Source organism: Anabrus simplex, chromosome X (genome assembly GCF_040414725.1).
Source record: "Anabrus simplex isolate iqAnaSimp1 chromosome X, ASM4041472v1, whole genome shotgun sequence".
NCBI classification, from domain to species: Eukaryota; Metazoa; Arthropoda; class Insecta; order Orthoptera; family Tettigoniidae; genus Anabrus; species Anabrus simplex.
Window position 1 is genome coordinate 164,521,576 of NC_090279.1, and position 13,856 is coordinate 164,535,431.

General features: G+C 40.7%; 1 protein-coding gene across 1 annotated transcript in view; it reads right to left on the bottom strand.

Moving 5' to 3' along the window:
- Positions 1 to 10,738: 10,738 nt before the first annotated feature.
- The window catches only part of LOC136886746 (farnesol dehydrogenase), an 85,654-nt gene continuing 82,536 nt past the window's right edge, over positions 10,739 to 13,856 (bottom strand). Inside the window, exon 6 of the mRNA XM_067159550.2 lies at positions 10,739 to 11,525. Within this exon, the coding sequence (XP_067015651.2) occupies positions 11,481 to 11,525 (45 nt within the window). The 3' untranslated portion in view covers positions 10,739 to 11,480. The remainder of the gene's footprint in view (positions 11,526 to 13,856) is intronic.

Genomic DNA, 13,856 nt, shown 5'->3' on the forward strand with positions numbered 1-13,856 from the left:
AACAAAACTAGATCAATGGTCTTGTCACTAGCCGGACCTAACCAAACCAGATCAATTGTATTGTCACTAACCAGACCTAACAAAACCAGACCAATGGTCTTGTCACTAGCCGGATCTAACAAAACCAGATCAATGGTCTTGTCACTAACCGCACCTAACAAAACTAGATCAATGGTCCTGTCACTAGCCGGACCTAGCAAAACCAGATCAATGGTCTTGTCACTAACCGGACCTAACCAAACCACCCCCCCTGTGGGTGGGGGCGGTAGAATAACACCCACGGTATCCCCTGCCTGCCGTAAGAGGCGACTAAAAGGGGCTCCAGGGGCTCTGAACTTTGGAGCGTGAGTTGGCGGCCACGGGGCCCTCAGCTGAGTCCTCGCATTGCTTCCACTTACTTGTGCCAGGCTCCTCACTTTCATCTATCCTATCCGACCTCTCTTGGTCAACTCTTGTTCTTTTCCGACCCCGACGCTATTAGGTTTGCGAGGGCTAGGGTGTCTTTCATTTTCACGCCCTTCGTGGCCCTTGTCTTCCTTTGGCCGATATCTTCATTTTTCGAAGTGTCGGACCCCTTCCATATTTTTCCTCTGATTAGTGTTATATAGAGGATGGTTGCCTAGTTGTACTTCCTCTTAAAACAATAATCACCACCACTAACCAAACCACACCAGACCAATTGTCTTCCGGTGGGATATTAGAGGCCTTACACCCTTTTTCGTGCAAGTCTAATTTAACTCTTATCCTCTCTCGAACATGCAATGCACTGCTGAGCATTGTTTGCTCTGTGTAGGTTAATACGCCACCTTTTACAGCCGTGTTTACTGTATTGTGACATCGTCCGAGTCACGCCATTTTGGACCTCTAAGCTACCTTTGGTGACCTCGCAGTGGAATATTTGCGATATTTAAAAGTTATATTAATTCGAATATTATGCTAACAAAGTAAAGTTTTATCTATTATATGATTGATAACATTAAATTATTAATGTTCCTACCAGGAGAAATACATTGGGAAGATAAAATGATTGGGGAGAAAAGATTTTGGGAATATTGTCAATGGGTTGTTATGGGGAAAATTTGTTTCTGGGAAAGTTGAATTGGGAAAAGAGTTAGTGAATTACTTTACTGACCGTCAACATTCCTCTGCAAGTAGTTCGTCGAGAATACTATTCTGAGAGAAGGGTCCGACTCGTTGGCTGAATGGTCAGCGTACTGGCCTTCGGTTCAGAGGGTCCCGGGTTCGATTCTCGGCCGGGTCGGGGATTTTAATCGCTTCTGATTAATTCTTCCGTCCCAACACTCTCCTCTTCATATTCATACAACACACTACACTACCAACTACCACAGAGACACGCAATAGTGATTGCATCCCTCAGAGTTAGGGTTGGCATCAGGAAGGGCATCCGGCCGTAAAACAGGGCCAAATCAACATGTGCGACGCAGTTCGCACCCGCGACCCCAAAGGTGTGGGAAAAGCGGTAGAAAAAGAATAAGACTATGTTGAGAGAAGGGAAGCATGTACCACCACAGTTAATTGTATGGATAAAATATATTTATTATCTAAAAAGCGTATAATTTACAAATATTTCAATACAAACAGTTATGGACAACGAATTAGGAATTTGGTAAGAATAATTGCTGATTACTTACGTCTTGATTTCATTTTATAGCTCTACCATACGCGAGGTGGGAGGGAGGGGAAAATGTAATTTAGTATCTAATTTCACCTGGCCCGCTGGGTCTCGTATCACACTACTCCTCAGTTGGTCTCGCGAGGCTGAGGAAAACCCGCCCAGACCTCGGCTCAGAATTATACCATTGGACGGGGAGGGGCGGAGTGTGAAACCCAGGGCCTCCGTGTAAGAGGCACACATGGTGTCCCTATACTGCTCGGCTGGCTATTGTTATTATTAATTACATTTTTGTTTCCTCATAAACTAAATCAAGCCATACCAAACCCCATGGCTAGAGGCATGATTTTTTCGCATTAATTTTTGATCGATTTCGCGAGAAGGATACCAATTTTCGCGTTATTTCGCGAAATAGACATTACTGTATCGCTTTAATGAAATTTTAAAATTAATCATTGTTTCCTTAGTTGGTTGGCTGTGAGAAGGTCTCCAAATCCTAACCAATAGAAAATAGAAAAATCTTTATCAGAAAGAGGTCTTAGAAAACCTAGTCTTACTATCACTGATCGTTGATTGTGGAGGTTTAATTGGTAGACTGTATATACTTTTGGAACCAATTCCGGACTGCAGGGTCGTCTACCTTCTCCAGCGGGATGTTGGCTTTGAGTAGCATCGCTGTTGTTTCGTGAATAAATTCTACTTTTTCACTCTTAGCTTTCTTTTGCATATCTAATGAAAGTTGTATTGTTGCCTGCCGTTTCACTGTTGGAGTGCTAAATTTACATTCTGAATGTTCCTTATTTTTAAAACAATGTTTTGAGACAGTATCTCTTTTCTCCCACTCGATACGAACATTACAAAATTAACACATTAAAAGATTGCTTTCCGAAACGTATAAACCTTCACTCGTAAACTGTTCAGCTCTGCTGTGCACCGTAACACTTGTCGAGCGAACCATTTTCGCTACTGTCTGTGATCACTTTCTTAATTTTACCTGACCACGAAGCCGAATTACACCAGTCAATTGTGCTGCTTGTAGACGTCATTAGGGATTACAGGATTGCACAATGCCGTGAGGAGTCAGGCTGGTGTGGGATTACCAGCCACCACAAGAACAACATTCCAAACATTTCGTTTGGCAAGAAGCCTGGAGCCAACCCGTTTTCTTTGATGCCATGTCTTAAAGAGATTTTCCAGAACATTAATGATAACATATTTCTTTCCTGTTGATGAATCTTTGTTCGTTCTTCCCTTTCTTTTCATACATAATCTTGGAACAAAATGTCAAGTTCGTTATTCACTACAGATTTCGCTGTAATATCGCGCTTATCGCGAAATGATTGAATTTCGCTTTAAAATGGCCTTATCGCTTTAATTCGCGAATATAATAACCATATTTTTTTAAACAGAAACATATGATTCGTAAAAATATCGCAAAATCGCTTCAAAATATTTTTTGTCGCGTTTATCGTTAATGCGAAGAAATCATGCCTCTACCCATGGCGCAACAACCCCGGAGGACCATGCATGACCTACCAAGTGACCGCTGGTCAGACTGAAGGCCTGCAGATTGAGGTGTCATGTGGTCAGCACGACGAATCCTCTCGGTCGTTATTCTAGCTTTCTAGACCGGGACCGCCATCTCACCGCCAGATAGCTCATCAATTGTAATAACGTAGGCTGAGTGGACCTCAAACCAGCCCTCAGATCCAGGTAAAAATCCGTGACCTGGACGGGAATCGAACCCGAGGCTTTCGGGTAAGAGGGATGTACGCTACGTCTACACCACGGGACCGGCCGTAGGCGAAATTAGGCAATTACAAATATTACGGGAAGGTAAGCAAACCGCATTACAATTCAGGTCAGTGGGTTGCCTACACAACAACGTGTGAAGATAATGATGCGTTTCTTAAAACAAATTTTTTATTCACTTTTGGAGTTCATAGGCCTAGTTACGTCGGATTAATTTCATGTAAACAAAATTAATGCTAATTTTCTTTTAAATTATGTCCTAAAATTAGAGTGCGCGGATTATTCGCATATATATTATGTCAATTTCTTGTATCCACTACTTAATGCTGGATAGCAATGATGCATCGTCCTGTTTCAGTTATCCGTTGTAAGCCAGATCGGTGGATACAGGGTGGGTCGTAGTCCACCAGCCCTGCAGTCCCACCGACCAACCGAGCAGAAGAGGGGTGGCCACGGCTCTACCGTGGCTCTACGTCTCTACATTCGGTAGACGGAGAGGGGCTGGTCCCAACCGTCGGCTGACCTGAGAATGATTTTCCGTGTTTTTCCATTCTCCTCCACTAAGGTGAATGCGGGGACAGTTTCTAGTATAGGCCACGGCCGCCAAACCCCTCTCCTTCTTCATGGTTTTTCTTCCCCGTAACACATCTCCCGGCCTGAGAGACGGCGTCACCGTCTAAGAGGCCCGTCTCCCCCTTCAGGAGAGGAATGAACACTTTTTAGGCCCGGTTTCACAGTTTGAGTTTAAGCCGAAGCTTTAGTAAGCCACGCACGCCGCTTAAGCAAGGCTTACTCTTTGGCTTAAACACTACGGGCCGATTGCAGAAACGGCATTTAGACGATGTCTACGGTTAAACAATGCCTAAGTATGGCTGCCGCATTGCAGAGACGTTATTTATCACTTAGACACTGTCTAAAACCGATGTTCAACCGGTCATGTTTAAACACTGCCGAGAGCACTGTTTAACCTCAAATGACAGGAGTGAATTCACAATCAGAGGTTATGTACCGTGAAATATGTTATTTGTATTATCATATTGAGACGATTCCGGGAAGAAAGGTTAGTCCGACGGCCTCTCTGTGGGTCGCCCGCTGCTAAATCACAGCAATTCGTTTGACAGGCACGGGGAGATAATCATAAAATAAGGTTTCGCTTTACGAGAGACTTGTTTCTTGAGACTGACTAAGTGACAGTCCAGTAACTGTCAACTTGAATAAATTCTTGGCAACCGATATACCGTATTTTATTATATACATGGGGTAATTTCCATGGAATTATAGGTCACTTCGACAACATTCATATCACAATTACGTATCCCGATTGTCCAAGGGCTGTCACATACATCAACCGGGAGAGATTCACTTATTTTTACTGCCAAGTAAACACACATAATGGTAAAAACTAAAATGTAGGTTGTATGGGATTTTTATATATATAATCGCATAAGTTTTCGGCAACTATCAGATAGGAAAAGGCAAGTGGTGGTGATTATCGTTTAAAGAGGACTGGGGAAGAAGAGCCGTGGCCATAATAAAAGCCCTAGTATTTGCCTGGTGAAAAAATAGGGAAACCATGGAAAACAATCTTCACGGCTGCCGATGATGCGTTTCGAATCTACGATCTCCAGAATGCAAGCTACATCTATATGGCCCCTACAACACACTCGGTTACACATTACTATTGCTTCATCTTCTCTTCGTTGAAGCTACTGTATTTATGAGTAAATTACACTCACTGAAACAACGCTATAATGAAAGCGTAAGCTACACTTCCCCGTACGGTGCCGTGTCGCTTTTGTGTCGATAATATTATGAGATTTAATTTGCACCCAAAGCGATACTCTTATCTGTGGGCAAGTCATGCTCAGCCATATTTGAGTAATGTGTAGGAAGACAAACAGCCGACTGGCGTTCGACGCGCGCACCGACGAATTTCATTGGCTGCGACAAGCAAAGAGTTGCATGAAAGATACTTCTGTCTCCATTTTCAAACCAAAATTGAAAGTTTAAGGGATGTCTAGTTAAACATCGACTGAACATTGTTTATGCAATGGAAGATCGTGAATGATTTAGACGTTGTTTAGGTAGATGATGTCTAATGCTTAAAACTAGCCATCGTTTCTGCAATCGGCCCTACGAGTTTCACAGTAGGGGGACCATGTGCAGCTTTACTAAGCTGAAAATCTCCGAAGTTGGTAATGCTTGCGCATGCGCAATGATTCAATTCTCATCTTTGTTTACATCCGTAGTCTATGATTGATTGACTTGTAGGTTATACATCGTTTATCAGCCAAGATAATTTAGAAAAATGAACGGAAAATGTGATTTCAATAATAGTATCAAAAATAAAGTTTAAGGAAACGTCACTCGCCCGTCCTGCTGACACGTATTACTACTACAGTCTAAAATGGCCGTATCTTCTGAACCATTCATGCAAATAATGTCCTGACAAGGTTATTGTAATCCTTATAAAATACTGGAGGAGGTCAAACAATTTATTTCGATGAGGAATTCGAGGATAATATCGAAATATTTATTTAATGTTAAAGAGTTATATTTTTTACCGCTGAGTACCGTTATAGCATATAATCGCTTCTAGAGGGCAAACGGTTGGAAATAGGTATATACCATCGCGCACTTTTTTGTAGAGGTTTCTATGCTCTACAATTCGTACACTTACACTTGGGGTCTACCGTTGACGGTTCACGCAGCGTAAGCTAAGAAAGCAAGTGACCGACCGACATTTTTGTCTCTTTACTGTATATCGGAACACGGAAACTGTATTATTTCACGAGCTTCGAAACATATTCAGAAATATAAGTTATTTAATGTTAATGTTATTGGTTTTACGTCCCACTTACTATGAATTTGTGCACCTTCACCACAGGACTGAGACAGGATCGAACCTACCAAGTTGGGCTATAAGAAAGCCAGCGGCCTACCATCTGAACTCAATCCTTAGCTTAAACCTCAGTTTCATGCAGCTTAAAGGGCCGTTTTCCCCAAATGAGTTTAAACTAGGTTTATTTTAATCAGGTTTAAGTCTGAGTTTAAACTAAAATTCATTTTCCCCATGTTGGTTTAAACTTTGAATCAAGTTTAAACTTGGTTCAAAGTTAAACCTTCTATACTGTAGGTTTAAACTGCTGTTTATATAAAACCTTCTTGACATTTTATTAACGTGTCTGTTATTTTCCTAGTAGAAGGGTTAGTTTTGACTACCAGTACTGCAGCACTTTAATAGAAAACGTACTAAAATTAGAACGTAGTATTAGCATTAGAAAAAAGGAAGAAATTATTGTAGTCTTTGGTTAAATAGGAAATAATTTTGATATTCAAGTGAGGTTAAGAAGCCGCATTCCAACAAAAGTCTACAATCTTGGAAAATCGGATGTAACGGAGTATTTTGATGGATTTATAATTCATAAGCGAACAGCAAGGATTGTCTAGTATCAGAGGATTTATTTAAAACGTCAACTGCACGAAATAATGCTGTTCCGCTAGAAGCAATGATTCTGGTTGCTTTAAGATATTATGCAGCAGGCAATTTTCTCATTAACAACGGGGACCACGGGCCTTAAATTGCAGTATTTTTATAATATTATTTAAAATACCGTTGATGGTATAAATACTGTAATGTGAGGCATAAAAATATTCGTACATAAGAGCTGTAATACGCCCGCTTCCCGTGCGGTGTCTGGTGGTTGTGGTCGTTAAAACGGTAGGTCGGTATCGTCCGAAACTGTGATTAGACGGGTCGAATCCAGTTCGTCAAGAATATTTTTACCATCAGAATGTTGGCCGGCACGGTAGGAGAGGTGGTGGTATACAATTTCTAATCAGTAGGTCATATATTTATAGGATCAGAAAAGTAATAAAATGTTTCATCGTAACTATTGCCAGCAAACCAGCAATAGAAATATTATTGCTATAGGGAGAAGAGTATTATGCAAACAGTACGACATACCGCGAACTTGGTTATGTTATAAACGAATATAGAATCAAGTAATACATCTCCAAATAATACATCCTCAGTGGTCTGTCTGCTGGATCCGAGGTTTGTGAGATTGATCCCGGCCGAGGGCGATGGATTTTAATAGGAGATAGATCCCGAGCATGCTTGGAATTTGTTTACTTGAAATTCACATAAAGGCTGATTTTCTGAGGAAAGGAATACCGTATTGCAGAAAGACTAGGATTTTAATACCTCAACGTTCCCGTGTGTTCCGTAAGACAATACAGACATCAAAAGACACGTATTAGGCCCACGGTAGGCCTAAAGCATGACAGAGAAAAATAAGAAATAAAAGTGCATTCCAAGAAATTGTAGACAGCAATGGCTAAAATACGACACAACACTTTGCATAAATGTAAACAAGTTATTTATCAGTAAAGCTAATATCCCGCCGAATTTGTTCTTTATTCACTACGTACGACAGCATTAATTCGCCACAAACAGCTGATATTAATACAAAAATGTCGGTCATTGAATCACTTCGCTCTGATTGGCCAATTCCAATCGACCATGCCTTCGACTATTCCTTCAGTGCAGCCAACGCTAGCGCAAACTTGACATCATTAATTTAAACGGGCGAGCTGTCGTTTAAACTAAACGAGTGTCAGAAATTGGTGGAGAAAATGGACTCAAGTTTGCACAAGGTTCTGAAGTTAAACGGGTTTAATTTATCCCAGGTTTAACTGGATTTGGAGAAAATGGCCCTTAGGGCCGTTTTCCCCAAATGAGTTTAAACTAAGTTTATTTTAATCTGGTTTAAGTCTGAGTTTAAACTAACATTCATTTTCCCCATATTGGTTTAAACTTTGTATCAAGTTTAAACCTGGCTCAGAGTTAAACCTTCTATATTGTTGGTTTAAACTGCTGTTTATATTCAACCTTCTTGACATTTTATTAGCGTATCTGTGATTTTCCTAATAGAAGGGTTAGTTTTGACCACCAGTACTGCAGCACTTTAATGAAAAACGTACTAAAATTATAACCTAGTATTAGTATTAGAAAAATGGGAGAATTTATTGAAGTCTTTGGTTAAATAGGAAATAATTTTGATGTTCAAGAGAGGTTAAGAAGCCGCGTTCCAACAAAAGTTTACAATCTTGGAAAATCGGATGTAACGGAGTTCTTTGATGGATTTATAATTCATAAGCGCACAGCAAGGATTGTCTAGTATCGAAGAAGGATTCATTTAAAACGTCAACTGCACGAAATAATGCTATTTCGGTAGAAGCAATGATTCTGGTTGCTTTAAGATATGATGCAGCAGGCAATTTTTTCATTAACAACGGGGACCACAGACCTTAAATTGCAGTCTCCTTATAATATTATATAATATAAAATACTGTTGGTGGTATGAATGCTGTAATGTGAAGCATAAAAATATTCTTACATAAGTCGTGTAATACGTCCGCTTTACATGCGGCACATGGTGGCTGCGGTCGCTAAAACGTGAAGTCAGCATCGTCCGGATCCGTGACAAGGCGGTTCGAATCTAATTTGTCGAAAATATTTTTACCATCAGAATGTTGACCGGCTCGGTAGGAGAGGTGGTGGTATACAATTTCTAATCGCTAGATTATATATTTATAGGATCAGAAAAACAATAAAGTATTTCATGCTTGCTAGTAAACTTGTAATAGAATAGATTATAGTTAAGAATGTTTCATCGTATCTATTGCCAGCATACCAGCAATAGAAATATTAATGCTATAGGGAGAAGAGTATTATGCATACAGTACGACATATCGCGAACTTGGTTATGTTATAAACGAATATGGAATCAAGTAATACACCTCCAAATAATACATCCTCAGTGGTCTGTCTGCTGGATCCAAGGTTTGTGAGATTGATCCCGGCCGAGGGCGATGGATTTTGATAGGAGATAGATCCCGAGCATGCTTGGAATTTGTTTACTTGAAATTCACATAAATGTTGATTTTCTGAGGAAAGGAATACCGTAGGCCTATTGCTGAAAGACCAGGATTTTAATATTTCAACGTTCCCGTGTGTTCCGTAAGACAATACAGACATCAAAAGACACGTATTAGGCCCACGGTACTTGTTTATGGTAAAGCATGACAGAGAAAAATAAGAAATAAAAGCGCGTTCCAATAAATTGTAGACAGCAATAGGTGGAATTATATGACACAACACTTCGCACAAATGTAAACAATGTATTTATTAGTAAAGCTAATATCCCGCCGAATTTGTTCTTTATTAACTACGTACGATAGCATTAATTCGCCACAAACAGCTGATATTATTACAAAAATGTCGGTCATTGAATTACTTGGCTCTGATTGGCCAATTCCAATCGACCATGCCTTCGACTATTCCTTCAGTGCAGCCAACGTTAGCGCCAACGACAGCTCGCCCGTTTAAACTAAACGAGTGTCAGAAATTGGTGGAGAAAATGGACGCAACTTTAAACTAGGTACTAAAGTTAGACGGGTTTAATTTATACCAGGTTTAACTCGATTTGGAGAAAATGGCCCTTAAGCAAGTCACAGATAAGCTCGGCTTACCACTTGCACTCCCCACTGTGAAACTCGTCCAGAGTTTAAGCTCCCGCTTAAGCCCTATCCAAGGCTTAAGCGTATACTGTGAAACCGGGCCTTAGTAGTAGTAGTGTAAGCTACTTGTTCGACCACGATGTGTCGACATTAACATTGGCCCGTTCAGCGGCAAATTTCCCATGTAAGCTTTTCTGCCTCCTGGTGGCTACTTTGAGGTGAACGTCATCTTGACTGAGATTCAGTGGTGTATAGTTCTCATCAGCCAAACGAATCACTTTACGCACCTGAGAGGACATAAATTGAACCAGACCCCTTTAGCTTTCTTATTCAGAAAGTAGGCTAAGATTCGGGTGGACATTCTTTCTGGCCTCGTTCGTGTTAAGTAACCATAAAAAGAAATCCTTCTTTTCCTAATAGTGTCTGTTATTTTCACCAGATGCAGTTCATGATTGTGCCTTCTCCTACATTCTCCGTTTTTCTTTTCTGGGCCCAAGATCTTCCTTAGAATTTTTCTTTATTTGGCTTCTAGTTGTTCTGCCAGACCTTTCTTATTCATTGAGAGGCATTCTGTTGCATATAGAGCTTCGGGTCGAATGATTGTACAGTAATGTCTAACCCTACGGCGCCATTGAAAGGGCTTTGGCCTCCCCAGCGACCGCTGCTTAGCCCGAAGGCCTGCAGATTACGAGGGGCCGTGTGGTCAGCACGACACATCCTCTTGGCCGTTATTCTGGGCTTTCAAGACCGGGGCCGCCATCTCACCGTCAGATAGCTCCTCAATTCTAATCACGTAGACTGAATGGACCTCGAACCAATCCCTGACTTGGCCGGGAATCGAACCCGGGGCCTCCGGGCGAGAGGCAGGGATTCTACCCCTACACCACGGGGCCGGCAGTAATGTCTAAGCTTGGATTTGAAAGACATTGACCGTTTGTTATAGATATCTTTGGTGAGGTGTAAGGCCATTTTTGCTGATTCGTGATTTGAATCCCTCTTTCCTCAGAAATATTAGGTTCTGTCCACACGACCAGGTATTTGAATTTCTCTGCCCATTTTCTTCCAGATCTGTAGATTTCTGGGAGCTGTCTTGATATTTGTTATGAATCTCAAGTTGGTTTATTTGGTTTGGGCTGTATGATTATTATTATTATTATTATTATTATTATTATTATTATTATTATTATTATTATTATTATTATTATTATTATTATGTAAATGTGTGAAATCGCATCACAGATATAGGGTATTTGTCACAAGAAACTAGTGGTTAAATATCTTAACGTATGTTTATAAAATAATACAATCCTAATTCGTTGACATCTTCCAGTAAGTGCACACTTCAATCAAACTAAACAATGCCCTGATGGTGTACGAGCATAGCTGGTCTAGTAATTATACGAACCGTTTACCAGATAAGGGAAAGTAAGCAAGTAGGTGATTATATACAAATGAGAATATTATAATACAAGTCTTGTAGTGCAGAGTTATTACATATAATACTGTTCATTCAAATAATGCATATTACTCCAGTGATCTCTCTTTTCGTATATAAGGCTGTGAACTATCTTCATGGATATTTCTCTCCAACTGGTTTGACAATGATGTCCTGGATCTGGAATGAGAAGAAATTAAATTGTAATTCAAAGCGCATTTCAACAAACAAACAAACAAACAAACAAACAAACAAACAAACAAACAAACAAACAAAAACACTCACGAGAATTTTACAGCATCTGTAATTTAGATCTTAGACAGCTGAATTTTAATGGGAGAAGAGTGCGAGAGACTTTTCGCTAAGTTATCAGCAGGCTGAGGACAAAATGGCACTTCTACTCAGAAAGCAGTATAGTGCCGCAGTACGAAGGAACGAATGATCACGTTTATTCTATACAGTATATATAAAATAAGAGTTTTGTCTGTAAATTGCTCAGAATTTGAAAATAATGGTATTTCTGTATTGGTCATGTCCATAGCAACAAGGAAATGCACTTTTTACTTTTCCGTAATTTTTGCCTGCCTGTCTGTCTGTCTGTCTGTCTGTACACGCATCACAAGAAAACGGCTGAAGAGAATTTTATGAAAATCGGTCTGTGAAGTCGGGGGATGAGCCCGTACAATCTAGGCTATAAATCATTTTACTCACGCTGAGTGAAATAGTAGTTTAGGGGAAGGCCTAAAATTTAATTATCATACATATGTCATACATTGTTGCTGCACCGGCTTTGATAACACAGATATTCATGAATTTGTATTTTTGTTGCCAAGTCCATATCAACGCCGAGCCACGAGAATATGGGTTAAGAGAATTTAGTGAAAGTTGGTAGGCTATATAGAGTCGGGGAATAAGAAACTACAGTCTAAGCTATAAACAGTTTTATGCGCCCTGTATGAAATTGCAGTTTAGGGGAAGACGCCTAAAATTTAATTTTTAAATACCTATGTTATTGGTCCTAACTACATAACAAAAGTTATAGAGAATACAATTTCCGACCATTTATGTTTTATTCAATTTTATCGTACCTACGATGATAAGAGTGGTATTTCAGAGTCGGAAGAAAACTAAATGTGAAGGCCTACAATATTGAAAGCGCGTAGCATTAATCAACAATAACATTACATTGACCATTGTTTGTTGTGGTGGGCTTTGTGTCTTCTGTTGCCACACATCTACGATAGTTAGGATGAAAATTGCCTTACGTCGCACCGACACAGATAGGTCTTATGGCGACGATGGGATAGGAAAGGGCTAGGAATGTGAAGGAAGCGGCTTTGACCTTAATTAAGATACAGCCGCAGCATTTGTCTGGTGTGAAAATGGGAAGCCACGGAATACCTTCTTCAGGGTTGCCGACAGTGGGGTTCGAATCCACCGGATGCAAGCCCACAGCTGCGCGCCCCCAACCACACGGCCAACTCGCCCGGTCGTACCGAGTGTAACAGCCTGCCTGAATATTAGCGGGAAGTAGCTGGCGAGTTGGATGACTTTCTTCTTTAGCATGCTATTCCTCTGGTTCATAAATTTTCTGATACTGCTGGTACATAACACACTGGTTCATCATAGCATTCGAGCTGTTCAATCCGTACTCTGAGGCACTGACTGGAATGAGCAGTTTGCATATTTAAGAGAATTGTGGCAGAGGAGTGATGACGGATGTCTGTGGCCTGGTCATTCCAGTTCTGGAACTTTGGACTGTTAGATCGGCACCGTAGTACTGTTCGTTAAAAGTGAGAAAATGTGCAGTTTTTCATTTGATCGAGTATTTTATACGATAACGATGGCTAAATGGATAGCGTGCTGGTCTTTGGTTCAGAGGTCCCGGGTTCGATTCCCGGCCGGGTCGGAGATTTTAACCTTAAATGGTTAATTCCCTTGGCTCGGGGGCTGGGTGTTCATGCTGTCCCCAACATCCCTGCAACTCACACACCACACATAACACTATCCTCCACCACAATAACACGCAGTTACCTACACATGGCAGATGCCGCCCACCCTCTTCGGAGGGTCTGCCTTACAAGGGCTGCACCCGGCTAGAAATAGCCACACGAAATTATTATTATTATTATTATTATTATTATTATTATTATTATTATTATTATTATTATTATTATTATTATTATAACATCGCTACGTTCCTACTGACGTTTTTGTAATGGCCTTTGTTTACTTCAGTTAGGAAAACCACAAGGTCAGTCTTTCTGAGAATCCCGTAGCGAAGCGCGGGTACATCAGCTAGTCATTAATAAAATAAAAGTACCAAAATCACTGCCCAAAGACCCACTGTGGGGGGAGGGCGTAGAATAACACCCACGGCATCCCCTGTCTGTCGTAAGAGGTGACTAAAAGGGGCCTCAGGGGCTCTTCATGTGGGAGCGTGAGTTGGCAACTACGGGGCCCTTAGCTGAGTCCTGGTATTGCTTCCACTTACTTGTGCCAGACTCCTCA